This window comes from Suricata suricatta, chromosome 5 (genome assembly GCF_006229205.1).
Source record: "Suricata suricatta isolate VVHF042 chromosome 5, meerkat_22Aug2017_6uvM2_HiC, whole genome shotgun sequence".
In the NCBI taxonomy this organism is placed as follows: Eukaryota; Metazoa; Chordata; class Mammalia; order Carnivora; family Herpestidae; genus Suricata; species Suricata suricatta.
The window spans coordinates 40,537,567-40,561,015 of NC_043704.1; the positions used below are offsets into that span (position 1 = coordinate 40,537,567).

Here is a 23,449-nt window from a genome sequence, read left to right on the forward strand (position 1 = left end):
ACTCTTAGTGTTGGGGTCATGAGTTTGAGTCCCACATTGGGTGTAGAGATTAATTAAAAATAATATATATATGTTACTGACTCACAAAATGTGCTTTCAAAAACTTCTGAAACAATTCTTTTTTGAAATTTATTTCTAAAAGTCACACAGACAAAACTTGAAAAGTGACACATTTATACTAAGGATACATGAGTGAACAACAACAAAAAAAAGCACTGGAATACAAAAATAAATACAGTAAACTTGTAATGAATACAGTATCCTGGAGAGAAGTAGAATACCACTGAGTAAGAACTGTATTTACCTTAGACATCTAGGATCGTATGAACTGTGAGAAATGAAGGTTCAGGGCAGCACTTCACTATTCACAAGTTAACCAGTGCTGACCAGAAACTAAAGCAATTTATTTTAGGCTAAGATTTTCAATCAAATTATAGGATGAATCTTCTACTTAATGGATAGGTTTTAAGGTGATTTGTACTCACTTAAAGGCAGTTGGGGCAAGTCAAACCACAGAGAGCTCTCACAAAGACTAAGCACCAAATGACGAAATGTTTGTGGCTTTCGTTTTGGGCCACTTTAAATTTTATTTTGTTTAAATGTGTTTTCCATTAACATTCACATACAAATTCTTTCAGGCAAAAGTTTTAACATGGAACTTTCTGCTTGGAGATCTTGCCAACTTTTACTTACAACAGTTTTTAAGCAATGAATACTTCAGAACAATCCCAAGCGGATACTTAATTGGTTACAATTGTAAGATGCAGAGCTTTTTCTTTAAAATTTTCTGGTCCCCCAAAATTCAGTAGGGCCAAATGCATTAACTGGAAGTAGCATTTGTTGAAAAGAAAAAAAAAAGTCTTAAAGATGATAATGAATAAAATAACTATTTAGGCTTTCATACACAATCTTTCTAAGTTTTCACCCTGTAGGAAATAATTACAATGTCTTTCAGGCTTGCTATATGCCCCACAGAATTAAAACAAAACAAAACAAAACAACAACAAGGGATTTAACATTTCAACAAGCTAGTAACTATTTACTGTAAGCATATAGTGAAATTCTGGAAGACATTCTACCATACTTCAAGAAAACACTATTAACAGGTAAGCATGTGTTGAAGAAGGCAGTTTATAAATGAAACATTACAAATCTTATGTTTATGCACACAACTTATAAAATAGAAAAAAACTGCTATTTTTCCAATAGTACAGCATCACACTAACACTATATAGTTAAGATCGAAAGCTTCTGTACACATGTCCACCACACCTCCACGGCACCATAGGCCTTGGACATTTTCGCTCATTATCCAACATATGCCAACCATAGTGTCACCGATTTGTACCAGTTTGAGCAGGCTAAAGCAATCATTCTGCCTTACCTATTTAACTATGAGACAAAGTTAACCAGTTTCAGGGAACACAGTTTCATAATCAGTAAACAAACATATTAAACCTCTGCAACAGGATGGAAAACACTTCTAAGAACATGATATAATCCTAACAGGAGGATCAACTATGCCCCTAGGTATATGTGGGAATAGTTAGGAGCCTGGAGAAACACATTAAGACATATGGGACTTAAATGATCATCATCAAATCAATAATAACTACTAGAAACTCAAATGTGAATTACTGGTTTTTCTTGTGCAACATTATCCAGTTTACTGCTTAGAACTACTCAAAACTGTTCTGCCACTACGTTTGCTGTTGGTGCGAATTAAGCTTAAGATAGGGAGCAGTCTGAAGCACATGGGATTTTGAAAAATTAGAATGATTGTATATCTAACCTAATTTTTGTGTTCTGAAATGCTACAAAACTCAATTATTTTCCTAGTGGCTTAGTCTACCATCTTAGATAATTCAAAAGAAACCTGGCTGCCTGCAAATTCTTTACTAGGGGAAGTAAAAGCAGAGTCCTTTCTGGTTGTTTGGCTGCTGGTCTCACGTATGTGCTTTAGCAATGACAGCACGACTCCAGGCATGCATTGTGCTGCTTTACATAACGGACCATGAGAAAAACTCAAATTTTGACAAGCAATTTTTTTTTCTTTTTGGTGGCAGGCTTATTTTATAATGAAAACAAAAACTGACATAAAATCTAAAAATCAGATGGGCATTTGACAACCCGAACTAGGAACTTGTCTGTAAAAGAAACTTAGGCCTGGGAAGCTATGTAAGCTGTTTCTGAAAAATATAACCTTCTTATTCACTTGGGCTTTTTTTTTTTAAATGAACATTTGTGGTAAAATGACCTCATAGATAACTCCAAGTCACAGAGGGCATTCATGTTAGTGCTTTGTAACAGAAATATATTTCATGAGTACTTTAAACTTAACGTTTTCAACGAATTTAAGGTTTGTTTTTTTTTTAAAGCTCTAGTCCAAGTCTTCAGCTGTTTAGGTTTTAAAAAATATAATTTGGGTCTCCAATGGAGAGGATATAACTTATAGGGTAAGTGAGGTTTGCAGAGATCATTTCCTTAACATGGTTGACCTTTCACAGGACTGACTATCTCCTCACCCAAACAGTTATGCAGGATGCTGCCAGATCTCCACTTCAAAACTCTTGCCAGTCTTTCTAGACAATTGTTTACCATCCATGTTTAAAAACCTTGCACCACCAGAGGCAAAGCGCATAAAAGTGAAAGTTAGCTTGTTTCTATTTACCTAAAGTCTTATAAATCATTTGGAACTATTACTGTAGAGAAAGTAATTTTATTATCTGATGTCAGCCAAAAGGTAATTACTAGCTTTCTGTAAAAACAGGAAACTCAATCATAAAATGTCTACGTTTAAATTAAAATGCCAATCTTTAAATCTTTTAACATCAAGACATTGAAAAAAAAAGCTTGCAAATTCAAGATGATGCTCGAAATGAAAGCTATGGTTCAAAAATTTGTTTATAGTAAGAGACTAAAATCATGTCACTGCAAAAATCCCCATGGCTTTTGGCACTGACATTAAAAGAACAGTTTTAGTCTTTTGGTCACTTGAAGCTGCTACTAAATACAATAAGCCTTAAAAAGGGCGGAAAAAGACAGGAACTGAAGGATTGGTAACTAACTACATCGTACACAAGCATAGTTTGAAATAGAGACAGTCATTTCTGCGAGGGATCTGAAGATAGAAGACAGTTCCCACCATCCCTTCCTTTTTGAAGAGGATCCTCTCATCAGAAATAATCCCTTTCAGTTACTGTGAGTGGTGTTGCCTGGCAGCAGCTTCACTTTCCTAGGCTAGTGTTCAATCCAAGTACTTAAGTAATCTCACAAGGAATAATCATATATGGCAACAGGGTAAAAAAGCAGGGCAGTTCTTCCATGCACAAACATTTCAGGAGAAAAACCATCAATTTTAAAGATAACCATCAGGTTTCAGGTATCCTAGCACACTCTAAACCCTAAGTTTTGCTTTACACCATTGGTGACTAAAATTAACAGTAAGTTTTGCAGTGAGGTTTTTTTTTTTGTTTTTTGTTTTTTGCCTGCAACTATATACACATTGCAAAACTATTCTGCATCACATGATTTTAAATGAAATAAATATAAAAATGAACCACACAATCAACACATAACTTTAATACTCCACATTTATCTTGATCACAATGGTGGTAACCTCCTTGTCAACAATCTTGTGAGTTGAGGAGCTGATTCTCATTCTCATATCCATCAGGCAGATATGCTCTCCGCAGCTGGTCTGACTTAGGTATGGAGCCTCCATTCTTCACATGGCGTGACAGGAAAGCGCGGACTGCTGGGTGATCAGCCTTCTCAAGCGGGATGTTGGCTTCCAGGCACATTTTCACAAAGTCCTGGATAACACTGACTTTCTCTGTTTGCGCAGTACTGTTGCACTGAAGGGATGCAGTCAGGGGCCTCTGCTTCTTTCTCACATTCTGCTCTTCAAATTCGGCCTTCCTCTTGGTGTGAGTCTTTGACTTAAGGTGGTCACTAATGGCAGACTTGCGAACATGATTCAGAACCACATTGCAAGAAGTGCAGAAGAGTTTTCCTCCATCTTCGTGCAGCTCCCCTCCAAACTCAGTGACTCGATCCAGGGGAGTCACATACAAAGCGGTCTTAGAGCGGTTTCGAGCAGGTGGTGCCGTCACTACAAATCTTTCCATTCTGACTCTGAAGAAGATTCTTTCGAGACAAGAGAAAACACAGAGAAGTGTTATAACAATTCCTTCAGGAAGTAATTAACAAATAGAAGACAGGTATAAGCATTATAAGATTAAAGATTTCAGAAAACTTAATTCACATTAACAGACTGTGTCTATTAATTTTTAACTTACCTGAAAATATGTAAGGGAAGGCAAAACCAAGGCAAGTTACTAGTAACAATTCCTTTAATTTGATGAAATTCAAGTAAATTAGAATTATGAAAAAAGAACTTCCAACTATTCCAGATGTCACTACCTTTTAGGAAAACCTCATTTGATGCCAATATTTTGGGTATTAATTATATTGCTCTCATTCAACTTAGATGTGTATTGAAGTTTAAAAGAGCTTCTTTTCCCATCATAGTTTTGGGGCAACTGATTTAAGGAACACAATTGTAGGGAATTATGGGCAAAGTCTGTTCAAGCAGGTGGGCCACTAAACTGGGTTAATTCTATATAAAGATGAATATAATGTCCAAAATTGTTTGGAAAAAACAAAAAGTAAAAACCAAGGAATAAACACAGACCAGCTGCAATTAATAGCAGCAACAAGGAAATTAAATTTTAAGGCTAAATACAGAGCTCAAAGTAAGTCATTTTATAGAAGGATTATTTGAAAGAGACAGAGCATGGGGGAGGGGGGCGCGCAGAGATAGAGAGAGGGAATCCCAAGCAGGCTCTGTACTGTCAGCACAGAGACCAAAGCGGAGCTCAATCCCTCAAACTGCAAGATCATGACCTGAGTCGAAATCAAGAGTCAGACACTCAACTGACTGAGCCACCCAGGTGTCCCAGTCATTTTTTAATGCATATATACCTCCACTGAGTTTTTAAAGGTGATGCTCAAGACATGCAAAATGCTTTTTCTAACACTTGTTTCCTTTTTTTACCATTAAAAACTAATACATTTGTTAATTATTTATTTCACCTATTAACTAGTTAGTACAAACTTGAAAAGTTAATGTAGTGCCTAATATATGATAGGTGCTCAATCACAACTTGTTGATGGAAAGTTGATATCTTTGTTGTTTTTCCAAATATTTAACTCAGGAGCGGCGTAACAACTTATCAATTTATCCTAACAACAAATTTTTATGATCATTACCAAAATCATGACGTTACTTCTGTGGGCACTGAAAACTTGAGATACTGAACAAATGGTTGTCAGTGACAACCATTTGTTCTCTGGAGCCATTCCTACTGACTAAGCTCTTACATTAACCTATATATAACACAATAAAAAATCAGCAATAATGAAGTATTCCCTTAACCGATACTAGAGAATTCATGGCTAGGTTATATGAAATCTCTCTCAAAAGAACTCAAAATTGCTAATGTATGAGTTATGACACCTGTGGACATAAATTCTGAGAAAAAGCTAACCCTTCACAGAAATTCTGGAAAATATGATAAAGTTTAGATTTTAGATTTAATTCTGTTTTTCCATTAAAAAATTGTGTAATGCTGGACTCTCATGTGCCAACTTTTGTTAGACTATAGGTTTTCAATGGCATACAAGACAGATCTGATTCCTGCTTCCGAAAATAGTAGTGAATTACCATTACACATTTTTGTACTTTAAGTTAATGGTATTTTTCTTTCATTCTTTTGCCCCCTCCTAAGTAGGCTTCACATCCGCTCCAAGCGCAACACAGGACTTGAACTCACCACCCTAAGATCAAGACCTGAGCTGAGATCAAGAGTCGGATGTTCCAACTGACTGAGCCAACCAGGCGCAGCAATGGTAGTATTTTTTACTCCTATAGCAAATCGGTAGGCCAGTGGTGAAAAACATTAAATAGCTGTGCCTAATCTGCCTAATGCCTAAATCTTTCGATATGAAAAGCCGGCTGTCTTTAAATATTTGGATTTCAAACTTTAAAACAATAAACATGTTCATTATTCTTTGAAGCATAAAATGCTCAATCATTTGTGTGTGCTAATGTGAAAGGCCTATACATTCCAAAGACTGTAACTTTCAAAGTCGGTGTTACTGAAAAGGCAAATATACACCCAGTAGAGGATGCTCAACTTTACAGACCTGAATAACAAAAGTGTTTTAAACAAAGGTAAAGATATTTTAAACAAGGAAGTTAAAAAGTTAAGAGCAGGAATCAGCCAACAAAAGAGAAGCACATTATTTACTAGATCGAAATTAAACTCGTAAGTTTTCAAGTTTAAGTGTTTACCCGGTCCGTTTCCAGTTTTTTCGTCTTGATACTTAGCAGTGAAAGGTCTCCAGAGCAAAACCAGAGACGATGGAAATCCTGGAACTTTCGTTTGTTCAAACCCGGAGATGCTTTCAAATCAGTTTTTCAACAAGTGGTGATGGGGAAATAGTTTCTGGGCTTGCACCCTATTTTCCCTGCGGTGCCGGGAAGTCATGCCTTTACTGTAAAACATGAAAAACAAATGGAAAGAAAAAATGGGGGAGGGGGAGGGAAGATAAAAAGACGAACAACAACACAGCCACCACGCAGGTGTCTTTAAAAGCGCTCCCTTTAGGTAACTCCACACCACAAATCCGGATCCCAGCCTTTACCTCAACACTCCGCACCCCAGTCCTTTCTCAGCGGTCTGCCCCGCTTTGCACCTCCCCGCGCGCCCCAGGCCCGAGGGTTCGGGAGGGGGAGGGAAAGGCGGGGCGCGGGACGTTCCCGGCGTCTAGACTCCCTCCTCCCCGCGCCAAGCTCAGCGCGCTGGCGCCCCACAACCCTTGCCCCGCTAGCTGGGCAGGGCCGAGACCCAGCCGCCGGCCGTGGGCCCGAGAACTCGACAGCAGAGTTGGCGGCAGTCTCAGGGGAGGAGGCGGCGGGCGCCTGGCGGAGGCGTCCGCTGTCAGGCTTCCCGTCTCCTCCCTCTTCCTCCCGCCGACAACGGCGCCCCGGCCCCGCCCCCGGCTCCCGCTTCAGGACGGAAGGCTCCGGGCCCAAAGCCCGCACCAACGGCCGGGCCCACCCTCGGCCTCCCTAGCTCCTCGGTACCGTAGGATCGGGGCCGCCGTTAGGGGAAGTGGACGAGACCCGGCCGGAAAGGAAAGGAGGAGGAAGAAAAAAAGGAGCCAGGGGGTGAAGGAAGAGGAAGACCCGTCGCCGCCGCCGCCGCCGCCGTCGTCGTCGCCGTAGCCCGATCGAGCCCCGCGGCGGCCGCCGTGTCCCCCGCCGCGCCCCGTCCTCTTGCGCCGCCTACGGCAAGGCTGGTAGGCGGTCCCCAGCAACCGCCGAACAGCATTGACCAACGGACCGCGAGTCTATCAAACAGACGGCTGACTGGGCCAATGGGAGTGGAAGGGTGGGCAAGTGTGTGATTGGCAGCCACACTTCTCCAGTGAAAACTGGGGGCGTGGGTGGGCGGAGCCGGAAGTAGAGCCAGCCGAGAGGCCCCTGTCCGGCTCGGGCGGAGGGAAGGGGGAGGGAACTAGAGGAGGAGGAGGTTAGCCGAGGCAGCTACAGCGGCGGCGGCGTAGGGGCTGGTACGCGCTGGGCGGCGAGAGCCTCATGGCGGAGGAAGAGAGCGATCAAGAGGCCGAACGCCTCGGAGAAGAGCTCGTGGCCATTGTGGAGTCCCCGCCAGGCCCTGTTGGGCTTAGAGCTGCGGGTGACGGCAGAGGTGGCGCTGGCAGCGGCAGCTGCGGTGTCGGCGGCTTTGGGATCAGCAGTCGGGATTACTGCCGACGCTTCTGTCAGGTGAGGCGCCCGTCGGCCGCCCGGACGTCACCCGGGTCCTGGGCCTCCCTGCTTCTCCTGGCCTTTTCCTTCTCGAACCAGGGCTGTGTCCGGTGTCCGCTCTACCAGCCCAGCAAGGAGAGAGAGTGAAGCTCCCTCCTCCACCTATCCGGCTTGGGGTGGGGGGCAGGGAGCGGGACTAGGATGACCCGCTGGTTTAGGGTTGCTGAGAAAGTGAGTTTGGAGGGGCTGGACAGAAGGGGGGTCAGCTGGCAGGAAAGCTGTGTACTGACATGCCTCCCCTGCTCCAAACAGACCCCTTTCTGCCCGAGGGTCCCGCCTTCTTGGATTTCTTACCCTGTTCCTTCTCACCTCATTTGGAATCTCTGGCAACATTTCCTGCCTTCCCTTCTCCGCCCCTTGCCCCCCGTTTTCTACCCTTTTTCGGAGATGGGAGGCATGCCATCTCTCTACCGCCCCCTCTCCTGTCATCGCCACCCCTCCCCCTCTGCAAGGGTCTCCTGTCATCCCCTCACGAGATCCCACTGGGCCAGTTCTCCAGTTGGTTCAGGCGCTCACCCACTGTTAGTTACTTTTTCGGGGGAGGTGGGGTTAAGGCAGTGTGATTGTCATCTTTCCTTTTCTTACCCCGGTTCCCCTACACACCTAGTTTGTTTTCTAATGCACTGGTGATAGAGAAAGTAGTTTTCCTTAAACTATTGCTCCGGTTACCTCACCACCCCCTTCATGTTTTAAATTACAGTGTGTTTTATGTAGCTTGTAAAATACAGTGTCTAAACAGTGACGGGAAATTATTTACTTGGTCGCCTGCCACTACATTTTGATGTAGTTGAAAGTGTTTGACTATAATCAAATATTATAGCAAGAAAATACTTGTCTAGGGGTAAAATTTATGTAATTTACATTCACAACTACGTGTATTTACAATTTAAACATTTCGTTCTCATTCACAATACTCTTGTTTTGTGAACCGTTTTGGATTTTTTTTTTGAACTCTTTTAACAGTCCATTCCCTTTTTTATGTATTATTTTGGATGTATAGGGTTTGAATCATGGCTCCACCACTTCCTAGTTCTGTTACCTTGTAACCTAAGTAACTTCCTAGTTACTTAATCTCTCTGTGCCTTACTTTTCTCTTCAGTCAAATAGGGAGAGTAATTAAATGAGTAAATATGTAAAGGGTTTGGACTTTTGCATACGAAGTCAAGGTAGCTATTAATTTCATGTGGTTAACAAGTAGGAATAAAGTTAACAAGAGGTGGGTATTGTATTTGCTGAAATTTGATGTTATGCCTTTCCAAGCATTGAAAGAAAAAGGATGGGAGTTGACATTTTTAGGGGAGTTTTTAATGATTTAGATTGTCTTTTGACTCCCTCCTCCCACCTCTATAGATAAATTGGTTTGAAGGTGGACATTGCCTTGGTAGGAAGTGTGTCAGTTTTCTTTGGCATTGCTGTTTGGTGACTCTGGGAAGCCTATGTATCCATGTACCTTTGGTACTGGCACTCCCTGGCTTTAGAGGCTCAGTGTCCGTACGGTACACATCTTCTTCTTGTATGTTTTACATGTAGAAACCATGTTATCAGTATACTTTGCATCTACGGGAATTTTAAGCTTCTAAAAATTAGGTTACAATTGTTTTTTTAAATATATTCACAGGCAAAATTTTTTTGTTTTCCTTTTTTTCCCCTGTGTTTTGTTTTTTTAAATATCTTTAATGAGCAACTTGGTTTGGGTTACATTTAGCTTTGTCAATTTACTTGATCAGGTAATTGTTAAGTGCTGTAGCATGTAACATTTTGAGGGCCAGAACGTTTTGGAAGAACTTTTAACTACTCTTCTTCTGTACCTTGAAATCAGTTTTAAGAACAACTGAGTAAATCTGGCTGTGAAATATAGCATTTGACCAGTGACAGTAAATTATTTTAAGAACAAATGAAGTTGATGGTTCTATAAAATTTGGCTCCTTCCTAAGTATCCAAGAACATAAATAGGAAGTACTTAACAAACCTTTATTTTATATTGCTAAATTATGAGTTCAGTTAAACTGACATACTTTCATGTTACCAACTTTTACCTGAAACCTCATTACGTATTTTACAGTACTGTCTACATTACCAGTAGATCTGTTCCTGGGTTCTTGTCCTATTTCCGCCTTGCAGATGAGCTTGTAAAGTTCTTTTTTATATTAAAACTTTAAGATGGAATAAAAGATTATCTGTCTTAAGTTGAATTTTATCCATTAATTAATATAATTCTAGTAAAGTAGTTCTGTTTCATTTGCCAGTAAAGGAAGCAGTGGATCACATAATTTAATTCCCAGTGATTGTTTCTTTTTAAGCATTTGATTTTCTAATATTCACTAAGGATAATATTAAGTAACTTATATTCATTAGTAAATTACTTAATCATGGGTAACGTGCAAAATGGATAATATGCACTTGGGTGGGTGTCAGTTAACAAATATATGAATTAGGGGCTCCTGGGTGGCTCAGTCATCTGGGTGTCCAACTGCGGCTCAGGTCATGATCTCATGCTTTGTGGGTTCGGGCCCCACATCAGGCTCTGCAATGACAACTCAAAGCCTGGAGCCTGCCTCAGATTCTGTGTGTGTGTGTGTGTGTGTGTGTGTGTGTGTGTGTCTCTCTCTCTCTCTCTGCCCCTCCCCCTCTTGTGAGCATGTTCTCACTCTCTTTCAAAAATAAATAAACATTAAAAAAATTAAAAAACCATATGAATTATACACAGAAGATTCTGGCATTGAAAAGAAAGGCTCCAATTTATCTTCCTCATTTTAGAAAGAAATATGAATCAAAATTTCTTGGCAGTTAGTTGTGTGGGTGAAGGGAGAGAGGAAGGAACACTTCAAGAGAGGGTCTTGTATCTTTTAACACAAGGAAAAGTAAAACAGAAGATGGTAGGTGATATAAAGTGGTAATAATTATGCCCACCCTCAGTGCAGTTGATGATATACTTTTCTGTTTGAGGAACAATACCAGTAATTGTAAAATTTCAAACTAAGGGAATGGCCCCTCAGCTTTCAGCTAGTTTTTGAGATGATGGATTTGGGAGATTGAAAGTGTTGGTTTCCAAATAGTTACCTGGTGTAATGTTGGACTAATGTTGCCCCTATCACATCCTCCGTTGGCTCTTATTAGTAGACTCTGAACAAATGCTTAAATAGAATAGGCCCTTAATTGATAGTTAATTTGCTTTGAGGATGAAAGGAGGGGAAAAATAATTTTTATTGAGGGCCTACTAACTCTGAAGGCCTTCAGATTGGTTTTATTATATAAGTTACATAGTTGAAATTGAGGCTTGAAAAAGTTAACTTTTTAGTTCTAGTAGGAGAGCAAATTGGGATTTGAACCCAGCTTTCAATTTCTACTGAAAGGCAGATGGAAATTACAAACAAATCCTCAAATAATTATAAAATGATTGATTTTTTTTTTTTTTTTTTGGCAAGTGGTGCAAAGGGGAAAAGTAGTTACTGGAAGTACTCAAGGAATCATGGGTGAAAAATTGCAAAAGTCCTCTTTCATTGTGTCACAGTATAAAAAATACTTCAAGAAATAGATAGTTATTATTTCTTTGTCTTGTTTGTTATTCCAAACTGTTTCTCCAATGCCTGAAAGTCATAATAATTCAACTTACCTTGGCTAGATAAACTGAAATGTTTTCATTAAAAATTGTATACTAGCAAGTTAAAGTACTTTCTTCTTAGTTTAGTGCCATGAATGAATACAGTGAGTGATAAAGAAGTAGTTCTGGAAACACTTTGATATGTTGATTAAAATAGACTTTTAAATTGTTTTTTACTGCAGTAGGGTTAATAGCCATCTCGAAAGGATGTCATGAGTATAAAAGGAGTGAATGGACCTGAAGTTCCCAGTGCTATACCTAGCACATAGTTAAGATTAAATAGATAGAAGCTGCTAATATTTCTGTCCTGCAAAATCCTCTGAAGGTTTAAGAGGGATATTAGAGATAATATAATCTGTAGGTCACTTATAGTTTATATCCCATAGTAAAATTTATTTATTTATTTATTTATTTTTATTTTTGAGACATAGAGAGACACAGCATGAGCAAGGGAGGTTCAGAGAGAGAGAGAGAGGGAGACACAGAATCTGAAACAGGCTCCAGGCTCTGGGCTAGCTGTCAGCACAGAGCCGGACGCGGGGCTCAAACCCACGAACGGTGAGATCATGACCTGAGCCGAAGCCGGACGCTAAACCGACAGAGCCAGCCAGGCGCCTACCACAGTAAAATTTAGAGAAAATTTGGGAATGTTACAGTTCTAAAATTCTTTTATTTAACTAGAAGACCCTGATGCAATATTAAATGAGATTTTGTTTCCTTCAGCGGACATTTGGCAAAGACAGTATTTTTGATTGTCTTAATTGGGGGATTGCTACTGCTATATTGTGGATAGAGTTCAGGGAGGCTATTGAATGTCTTAAAATGCACAAGGCAGCCCCAGTAACAAAGAATTATCTGGTTTGAAGTATTAATAGTGCCAAGATTGAGAAACCCCACTATAGGTTTACGTTGGAACTCAGTAGATAATTAACATCCATATTACTAATACAAATGGCAAAAAAAGCATTCAATGATCCTTAAGTAAATTTTAACAAGTACTGTGTACTCGGCACTTGAATAGGTACCCTAGAGACAGTTTCACAGAAAAAAGGGTTTGCCTCATGGTTTAAAATACATGTTAATGTCTCTTAATTTAGAGAAATTAAAATTTAAATATATTTGGAAAGTATAATCTTTATATCTTAGTCTTAATATAAAACTTACATAGTATTTATAGTTCGTTAGTAATTTCTTAGGGTATAAGAATGCATTATTAACAATCCTGCTATTAATTGGAATTATTTTTTAAATTTACTTTTAATCTTTATAAATGTTTTATATGTATTTACTTAAAAACATCATGCAGGACTTAAATATCAGGTGTCACATTTTGTTGCTAATAGAGACCTGACTTAAATACCTTAAACGGTTTTTACTTTCTTTATGTGCAAAGTCTTGAATGGATAGTATAGGAATGATATGATACCTTTTGATCGCTGTATCATCATTTGCTCTTTCTTATCAGTCATCCTTGTCTTATCTCAAGTTTGCCTCATGACCCAATATAGCTGCTGGACTTCAGCCATCACATCTGGGTTTAAGTAGCAGGAACAGGGTGTCTCTGGGGTAAGTCAAACATATATTGCCCCAGTCCGACTCCGTGACTTTCATTTCTGTCTTGTTAGGTATCCCCATCTGAAAAGAATGTTAGGATTTTTTTTTTTTTTTTTGGTATCATTTTTCCTGATAAACACAGGTCTGTGATGTTGTTAGCAAGGAAGAATAGATATTAGAGAGGCAACCAGTACCCCCCATAAAAGCAGCATACTGTGTCCATTTTTTTTTTAATTTTTTAAATGTTTTATTTATTTTTGAGAGAGAGAGAGAAAGAGAGAGAGAGACAGAGACAGACAGCGTGAGCAGGGGAGGGTCAGAGAGAAAGGGAGACACAGAATCTGAAGACCGGCTGCAGGCTTTAAGCTAGCTGTCAGCATAGAGCCCTATGCAAGGCTCAGGCCCACGAACTGTGAGATCATGACCTGAGCTGAAGTTGGACGCCTAACCTACCAAGCCACCCAGGCGCCCCATTCTGTCCCTTTCTTAACCCACATATTCCCCGAAGGCAATCAGTTGCAACTCTTTTATGGCTCTTATAATCTTTACCTCCATGTTTATAAATATTTTTTTTCCTAGTTGTAGATATGATCGGTTAGGCTATTTGATGGAGGCGGTGGGGAGTGCCTTACTGTCTATCTGTTCAGTTTGTACACTTTGATTTTACTATTCCTCCCTGTTTCTCTATATCCACTTCCTTTCCCTCTCACCCCTTCCTCCTCTGCCTTGTTATTTCTGAGTCTCTTATATAGTTTAGTCTTTCCAGAGAATCCAGAGTTTACATTGATTTAGTAGGGAAGGGATTTTGGGGAGACTTTCAATGGGTCTATTTTACATTCTACTTTCACCTCCACTTTTAGAGATATGTGGTGTTGGACATTCCTGAGATCTTCTGGTGTTCTTCAGTACAAAAGCTTGTTCCCAAATTCCCTCCCCCCTCTCTAAATAATAGCTATCTAAATGTTGTCATCTCTCCCTTTTCATTGTTTTTTTTTCCTTGTGAGTGAAGCTCTTTTGAAACAAAAAATATTTTTACTGTTATTTCAGTGGGGTTTTCAAGTGGGAGCAGAAATAAATGTGTGTTCAATCTGCCACATTTAACTAGAAGTCTCAAATTAGTTTTTCAGCTCAGTAAAGACTAATAGCCATGATGAAAAGGAAAAGAACTGAAACTAATTTGTAGCGATTTCTTTACTTTTGAAAAAGAGTATCCTACTTCCTGATGTACTCTGTAATGAATATTCAGAGCTAGAAATAATTTCATCATACAAATTTCCTTTGTTCCTTTTGGCAAAATAATTTTTTATTACTAAATTGCAAATAATTCAGCTTTTTAAAAATAGTTTTCAAAATTTGACACATTTGGGCTATTTCCAGTGTTCATAAAAGGTGAATTCCATAGAAATACATCTTATTATTATAATTAGGAAAAACAAAATAAAATGGACCCTAGATCTTGATGGGGAGATAAGTTGATCTTGATTAGTTGTTGTTATTTAATGTGTTTTAGGTTGACTTTCAGAATTGAATGGTACTCATTGTTCCTTATGATATTATTTATGATGACAGATCATTGAAAAGCACCTTAATTCCGTCAAGGACAGAAATTACATGCTCTGTTCTTTTTTTGTTTTGTTTTGTTTTGTTTGTTTGTTTGTTTTCCCCTAGGAAGTGTGTCATGGGTTTTTCCCTTATTATTCTCATTACTTTTTTTTTTTCCCTCTTCTTTTTTTGGTGGTGGGGGTGGTTATGTTTAAATGAAGTTGCTTTTACAACACCAAAGACTTAATCATCCATTTCCTACATAAAAGGTAGCTACTTTTTTGCATGGACCTCAAGTATATTGTAGTATAGAGGTGGAATTTAAGCAGGCTGTGTTTTAGCTTATGGGCAAGAAATTGTATCATTTATCTTGAGTGTATCATAGATAAGCTGCTCTATAACGATTGCCACTTCAGATAGCTGTGAAATTAGGTGATTAGTTGTTACTTAACCTTCTAATTTCTGTGTAAGTCTAATTACATGAACTAGAAGTTGGGGTTCTGATTTTTTACTTTGCTTATCCATTTGGAGTGTCATTGTAACTACTTTATTGTAAATGATGGAAAATAATTGCATATGTTAAAAAAATAGTGTTATATTCTTAAAAAAAATAAAGTTACCACAAAAAAAAAAAAGAAAAGCACCTTAATGAGTAGTTAGGAGAGTTGTTACATATAGTAGAATCCTGTGTTCTCCCAAAGGTCATGTTTTTAAAGAATATTTGTTCATATGAAAACTGTTTGTTCATGGTATAGTAACTACTGGAAAAACAGAAGAAGTAGGTAATTTCACTTCTGTAAATAAAAAAGACTGAAAAGAAATACATCAAATTGTTAATAGTGGATAACTTCTTAGTGATAAGTTTATAGCTGAGTTTGATTATTTTTTTTACACTTATTTATTTTTTATATTTTCTTAGTTAAACCAACTACCTTTCTAAGCAGAGACAAAATAAAGTATAAAAAACACATTTTGGGGCTCCTGGATGGCTCAGTCAGTTAAGCTCCCAACTCTTGATTTCAGTTAAAGTCATGTTCTCACAGTTCATGAGATCGAGCCCTGCATTGGGCTCTGTGCTGAGTGTGGAGCCTGCTTGGGATTCTCTCTCTTCCTCCATTTCTTCCCCTCCTTTGCTCATGCTCTCTCTCAAAATAAACAAATAAAAATAAAAAAAGGCCTCACATTTTATATTTTTCTCTTCTTACTTACCTACCTTATTTTCTGGAAATAAATGCACTAAATGTCAGATTGCTTACGTATGAAGAAATTTTAATTCCTTGTTTCCTAAAAGTATGTGAATTTTTTTTTTTAACAAATTGGTTAAGTGAAGTTATGAAGGTCATTTTAGGGAAACCAATGAAACCCTAAATTGAAATAACTTCTTAAATACAGTGTTGTATTAAAAATATGTCCATATTGCTTTCTAATAACCATGTCATACTGGCTTAAAAAATTGATATCACTTTTAATTTTGTAGATAAAATGGTAGAAAATATTTTTAAATGAAGTTCATGGCTTTTAAGTTTTTTAATGATACCATCATTTTGCAGTTCCGCCAAACAGAAGTGAGACACCAGTTGTACTATTATTGTTGGCACTGAATCTTTATTTTTCTGCCAAAAAGTGCTAAACTATACCTTAGCAATTAAAAACAAAAGCAAAAAGAATTTTAAATTAAATTTAATAAAGCTATGGCAAAATCTGTGTCTGGGAAGTTATTTGAAAAATGTGATCAGTGAAAAATAGTTAATTGGTATTCCATTTTAAATGTATATTAATATGTAATGGTAAGGATATTAGGACATTTGAAATCTGTGGTAATTTATTTAACTAAACACTGATTCTAGTTATGTTATAAATCATTTATAGTAGTAGCTAGTCTAAATTGGAGAGTATTTTTTAAGTTTTAAAATTTCTAATAAATTTAGTACTAGATTGGTAACCTTTAGCTTTCATGTAATATGTATCACATTGATTTCTTAACTCCCTATTTCTCTGATAGGTCAGTCATTGTCTCACTAGTGTACTCTATTTGGTATGGATCTCTTCCCTAGTATGAGACCCAATCAGTGTCACCTGGTTAGAGCCATGGTGGAATACTGGTGGCAAACTAAACATGAGAGGAGGTCTGTATAATTCATTACATAAAATCTTAAAGTCCCGTACACTGACACGCAGTACACTCAACTTTCCAAAGCAGTGGTGGATATGAAAATAGTTAAAAGCCTTTCCATTTAGGCTGTAGGAAAAAGAGTCACTGATATTATAGTTGAAGCTTGTCAGTTTTATAAGACACTGCATATATAGTGGTAAGCAAACAGACATTGTCCCTGTTTTTGTATACAGTTATAACTTTGATAAGTTCTGTGAAACACAGGTATACAATACTGTAAAACAGGGGTCTATAAGAGACTTGCCTATTTTTGGATTCTTGGGCAAGTTGAAGTCTGCTCAGTTTCTTTGGTTTAGTTTGAACATGCTGAATTTAAAATGGCTTTTCTCATCCAATGAGAGATCTTAAAGATACTTGGATTTACAGAATCTAGAGTGCAGAAGTGATGTCTGGTCATCCTAGTCGTGTGAATGGATGGTATTTGAAGCCATGTGTATGTATAAGCTAGCATAAGGAGATAATATGGAATGAGAAAAGAAGAGGACTTAGAAATGAATCACAGAAATCAAGGGTAGAGAATGTTTCAGGATGGAGTGAATGGTACTTGACATTGAAAGCCATTGAGATCCAACCATTGAATTAACATGGAGCTGTTTTGATATTGTGATGCAAGTAGGAATCAGAGTGGAGTAGTCCGAGCAGTGAGAGGCAAAGAGAGGCAGTAAGTATAGATAACTTTTAAAGAAGAAGAAAAGATAGGTAGAAGGTGGAGAGCTTATCAATTAAAGGTGAGGATGTAAAAAAATAAACTGCTGAGAATTTGGCATGTTTAAAATCTGATAAAAAATGATTCATTTGAAAGGAAAAGGTAAATTGACAAAAGAAAGAAGGGATAATCTATACAATAATATTCCAAAAAGGGAAGGAAAGATGATATAGGAGCTTGGGGGGGGGGGGGGCAGGTAGCATGAAGGTTTATCTGGGCGTTGGTTGGAGATTTAATGTGAATGGAGTTCTAAAGACCTAAGTTGAATTGACCTACGGAATCTACCTACAGAACAGACTACAGAATCAGTTTGCTGATTATGAATGTAGAGTAACCACTAATCTGTACTTTTGTTCAACATTGCTTATCTGTGTAGGTGAAGGCGTTGAGACCATGGTTAGTTAATATCCCCACAGGGTTGAGTGATATTTTATAATTGATCAGTTAATTAACTTTGAGAGAGTGGGGGACAGGCTCATTTTCTGGCTCCATTTGTGGTAAAACATGGTACAGAGAAGTGAAAAGAGAGAGAGGGAAGAGAAGTACTTATGTCTGTACAGGAGCCCCCTTTATCTGCAGTTTTGTTTTGCAATTTCAGTTATCTGAGGTCAGCTGTAGTCCTGAAGCCTGGATTCTGTGTCTCCTCTCTCTGCCCCTCCCCCACTCATGTTCTGTCTGTCTCTCAGTCTCTCTCTCTCTCAAAAATAAATAAACATTAAAAAACTTTATCATAAATTTTTATGTATAGAAAGAAGCATAGTATTTATAGGGTTTGATACTATATGTGGTTTCAGGTATCTACTGGGGGGCTTGGAATGTATTCCAAGGGGAGGACTACTGTAGATATGAATAGGTACGTGGGGCGCCTGCGTGACTCAGTCCATTAAGCATCCAGCTTTGGCTTAGGTCATGATCTCACAGTTCGTGGGTTCGAGCCCCACGTCGGGCTCTGTGCTGACAGCTAGCTCAGAGCCTGGAGCCTGCTTCAGATTCTGTATGTCCCCCTCTCTCTGACTCTCCCCTGCTTGCACTGTCTCTCTCTGTCTCTCAAAAATAAATTAAAAAACATTACAAAAATTAGATATGAATAGGTGCACAATGTTGCTCTATATACCATGAAAATATGTGTATATATAAAAGTTGGTATATATGTCCCAGTGAAATGTGTACACAGTTTTTAAATTTTTGTTTATTTTTAAATTTATTATTATTATTTTTCAGTTTGTTTATTTTGAGAGAGAGAATGTGCATGTGCACCCATAAAGGAGGGACAGAGAAAGAGAGAGAGAGAAAATCCCAAGCAAGCTCCCCACTCACATCCCAGAGCCTGACATGGGGCACAGTCTCAACAACCTTGAGATCATGACATGAGCTGAAATCAAGAGTCAGATACTTAGCTGACTGAGCCACCCAGGAACCCCTTATTTTTATTTTTTAAAAATATATTTCTTAGATGGGGATTGCATTGAATGTGTAAATTGCTTTGGGTAATAATGACATTTTAACAATGTTTATTCTTCCAATCCATAAGCACGGAATGTTTTTCCATTTCTTTGTGTCTCCATCAAAGTTGCACCAGCATTCTTCTCAAAGCTAGAACAAACTATCTTAAAATTCATATGGAACCACAAAAGACCCTGAATAGCCAAAGTAATATTGAAGAAGAAAACCAAAATGGGAGGCATCACAATCCCAGACTTTAGCCTCTACTACAAAGCTGTCATCATCAAGACAGTATGGTACTGGCACAAAAACAGACACATGGACCAATGGAATAGAATAGAGAACCCAGAACTGGTCCCACAAGTATATGGCCAATTAATCTTTGACAAAGCAGGAAAGAGTGTCCAATGGAAAAAAGACCGCCTCTTCAACAGGTGGTGTTGGGAGAGCTGGACAACAACATGTAGAAAAATGAAATTAGACCACTTTCTGACACCATTCACAAAAATAGACTCAAAATGGATAAAGAATTTGAATGTGAGACAGGAAACCATAAAAACCCTTGAGGAAAATGCAGGAAATAGACTCCTAGACCTCAATGGCAGCAATTTCTTCCTCGACACATCCCCTAGGCAAGGGAATCAAGAACAAAAAGGAACTACTGAGACCTCATCAAGATAAAAAGCTTCTGCAAGGGAAAGAAAATAATCAAAAAAACTAATAGGCAACCAACAGAATGGGAAAAGATAGTGGCAAATGGCATATAAGATAAAGGGCTAGTCTCCAAAATATACAAGGAGCTCACTAAACTCCATACACGAATGATCCAGAGAAGAAATGGGCAGAAGACCTGAATAGACACTTCTCCAAAGAGGATATCCAGATGGCCAACAGGCACGTGAAACGATGCTCAGCGTCACTCATCATCAGGGAAACACAAATCAAAACCACATTGAGATACCACCTCACATTGGTCAGAGTCGCTAAAATGAACAAATCAAAAGACTATAGATGCTGGTGAGGGTGTGGAGAGACGGGCACCCTCCTACACTGTTGGTGGCAATGTAAACTGGTGCAGCCGCTCTGGAAAACAGTGTGGAGGTTTCTCAAAAAACTATCAATAGAATTCCCTATGACCCAGAAATAGCACTGCTAGGGATTTACCCAAGGGATAAAGAAGTGCTGATGCATAGGAGCACATGTACCCCAATGTTCATAGCGGCACTTTCTACATTAGCCAAATCATGGAAAGAGCCTAAATGTCCATCACCTGATGAATGGATCAAGAAGATGTGGTATATATATACAATGGAGTACTATATGGCAATGAGGAAGAATGAAATATGGCCATTTGTAGGAAAGTGGATGGACCTCGAGGGTGTCATGCTAAGCGAAATAAGTCAGGCAGAGAAGGACAGATACTATATGTTTGCACTCATAGGTCTAACAGGAGAGACCTGCCAGGAGAGACCATGGGGAGAGGAAGGGGGAAAGAGAGCGGGAGAGAGTGAGGGACACAGATCAAGGGAGACTACTGAATACTGAAAACGAACCATGGACTGAAGGGGGAGGAAGGGGGGTGATGGTCATGGTGGGGGGCATTTGTGGGGAGAAGCACTGGCTGTTATATGGAAACCAATTTGACAATAAACTATTATAAAAAATAAAAATAAATAAAATGTTACAGTAATGGCAAAAAAAAATAAAAAATACCAAAAAAATATTTCTTAAATATTTTATTTTACTTATTTTTTATGAGTTTAAATTATTGCCAGATGAGAAGTGTCCTCCTCAGTGCCCATCACTCATTTCCCTCTCCCCCAAACACCCATCCATTACATATTTTATTTTAGAGAGAGTGTGAATAGGAGGGAGGGGCAGAGGGAGCGAGAGAATCTTAGGCAGGCTTCATGCTTAATGCAGAGCCCAACATGGGGCTCAATCCCGCGACTTGGGAGTCATGACTTGAGCTGAAATCAAGAGTCAGAAGCTCTTCAGTGAGTCATCAGGTGCCCCTACATAGTTTGTTTGTCTTTTTTTTTAGAGAGAGAGCATGCAGTTGAGAGCATGAGAGTGAGCAGGGGAGGGGCAGAGCGAGAGAGAGAAAGAAGGAGAGAGAGAGGGAAGGACAATTTCAAGCAGGCTCAATGTTGTCAGCGCAGAGCCCAGTGTGGGGTTAGATCTCATGACTGTGAAATCAGGACCTAACCTGATAGGAAGAGTCAGAGGCTTAAGTGACTGAGCCACCCAGGCGCCCCCTTACACAGCTTACTAATATATATTTCTATAACTAGAGTTTATTAGAATTAACCATTATCTATTTTGAAGTTGAAATGTTCTAAATACTCATAATCACTATTGTAACTAATGTGTGTGTGTTATTTTTAATATCCAAATAATTTACTAATTGGATATTAAATAGATGATTTACTTATTTTGCTTATTGTAATGCTCTAAATATGTATATGCAAGTCATATTTTGGGTGTTTTCCAGGTATTAGATACTGTGATAAGTCATTTTACTTTTTATTTTTTAATCACTTAATCTAACCTACAGATTACTTGCCATTGTTCCTTTTACAGATCAGGAAACTAAGATCAAGAGATATTAAATGGCTTGACTAAGTCACTGTATAATGAGTATGTGGTCATTGGATTGGAATTTGGCCAACCTGCCTGTCAAGAGCCTGTGTACTTGGTTATTTCAATATACACACACATTATTTTATACCTAGGAATGTGCATTTGGTTTTTACTGTAGCCTCTGTGCATGTCTATTTGATAAAGCAGGTATGGACTGAGTAAAAATAGTGATTAAAAAAGACTCAAGGCAACAGAAACTAAAGATGTTTATGAATGTAAAAGAGAGAGAAAAAAATCAAACTTAAGGTATCAGTAGCTTTCTTTAAGAAGGGATTCTCTGGACACTTGGGTTGCTCAGTTGGTGAAGCTCTTGACTACAGCTCAGGTCATGAGCTCACATTTTCGTGAGATCCAGCCCCACATAAGGGTCTGTGCCTCTTTCTCTGCACCTCTGCTGTTCACACTCTCTCTCAAAATAAAATAAATTGAAAAAAAAAAGTGATTCTCAACTCTTTTATATTTTCCTCCCAGCCCACCTAAATTGGATATGCCTCTCTTAGAAGCAGTGGTTCGTTACAGTGTTTATTCTTATAATGCAAGAGTTATGATGATTACAAACTAGTAGAAGTTATTTTCTGTTACTGTGTTTTGAAGGCAGGAGAGTATAGGATATGTTTTGGATATTATCTTAAATGATTAGTTTTTAAAAAAATATTTACATTTGGGAGAGTGCAAGTCGGGGAGGGGCAGAGATGGGGGGGCAGAGGATCCCAAGCAAGCTCTGCGCTGACAGACTGACAACAGCAAATCCATGCAGGGCTCAAACTCATGAACTGTGAGATCATGACCTGAGCTGAAGTTGGACGCTCAACAAACTGAGCCACCCAGGTGCCCCATAAATCATTAAATTTAAACTTTCTTACTCTCCATATTACCTAGAATAGAACCTTGAGTATGTGGAAATCTTACTAATCCAGAGTACAGTGGATATTCATTTTTAGATTTTGTTATCTATCTTTTTACCATGATTTGAAACTTGCCCAAAGATTTCTTACATAAAAGTCCAAAATTTATATTCCATGCTCATGAAGGTGTAATGAAACGGATATCGCTTTTAGCTGGGGGGAATAAAAATCACCACAACCATTCTGCACCATAATTCATCAAAATAAATTATAAACATTACAAGTAACTTACCTTTTGGCTTATTTATTTTCCTTATTGCATGAATTTTTGAGGAAATATAAATTTGGATATAAAGCTATTCATCATAGCATTAATTATAATTAATGAAAGGAATGAATTGAAAATGGAAAAGCAAGCAGAACATTTAAGATAGCTGAAAACTTTTCAAACCCTCATAAACTAAAATATTATTCAGGCTTAAAAAAATGGTGCTTTCAATGACTATGTAATGACTTAGGAAGATGTAATAAAAATTAGATGGAAAAATTGGTATCAGGATTACATAGTTTGAATGTAGGCTGATGCAGTCTCACTGTGCTCACATGTGGATTTTAGAGAAGGAAAGTGTGGTAAAGATAAATCAAATAAGCTACTTTAATAGAAATAGGATTTTTTGATGATAATGTATAGGAGCCATTCATATTCTTCAGAAAGTCTATGAACCCTGGAACTATTTGCAAAAAGTTGTGTTTGGTAAGCAGGTCTAAAGTTCTGTCCCCCCGCCCCAGATTCCCAGATTCTCATAGCAAGAATTTCAAAACTTGCTTAAAAAAAGCCAAAAAAACCCCAACAACAATGCAAACACACTGAAAGGTTATGAACCTTTGCTGTAAGCCATTGTGACACATGCAGTGTCACCTGTTTTTATAAATAAAACTTTATTGGAGTATGTACATTCATTTCTACATTTTCTATGGCTGCTATTGTGATACAATAGCAGGGTTGAGTAGTTGGGATTAGAGAATGCATATGGTCCATAAGCTG

At 38.4% G+C, this 23,449-nt stretch overlaps 2 protein-coding genes across 4 annotated transcripts in view; one reads left to right on the top strand and one right to left on the bottom strand.

Moving 5' to 3' along the window:
• Nucleotides 1–549: 549 nt before the first annotated feature.
• On the bottom strand, nt 550–7,307 carry CGGBP1 (CGG triplet repeat binding protein 1). Of its 2 annotated transcripts, none has more exons than XM_029939153.1 (3): nt 7,154–7,307; nt 6,359–6,561; nt 550–4,149 (listed from the first exon to the last, which is right to left on the bottom strand). In XM_029939153.1, the coding sequence occupies exon 3, from the start codon at nt 4,128–4,130 to the stop codon at nt 3,627–3,629; it is 504 nt and encodes a 167-aa protein (XP_029795013.1). In that variant the 5' UTR covers nt 4,131–4,149; nt 6,359–6,561; nt 7,154–7,307; the 3' UTR covers nt 550–3,626. The 2 variants fall into 2 exon arrangements, with proteins under 2 accessions (XP_029795013.1, XP_029795014.1); XM_029939154.1 differs by lacking the exon at nt 7,154–7,307 and adding an exon at nt 6,712–7,133.
• A 293-nt stretch (nt 7,308–7,600) lies between these two features.
• Nucleotides 7,601–23,449, top strand: part of ZNF654 (zinc finger protein 654) — a 97,441-nt gene continuing 81,592 nt past the window's right edge. For both annotated transcript variants that reach the window (XM_029939156.1, XM_029939155.1), the window contains exon 1: nt 7,601–7,855. In XM_029939156.1, the coding sequence (XP_029795016.1) occupies nt 7,667–7,855 (189 nt within the window). In that variant the 5' untranslated portion in view covers nt 7,601–7,666. The remainder of the gene's footprint in view (nt 7,856–23,449) is intronic.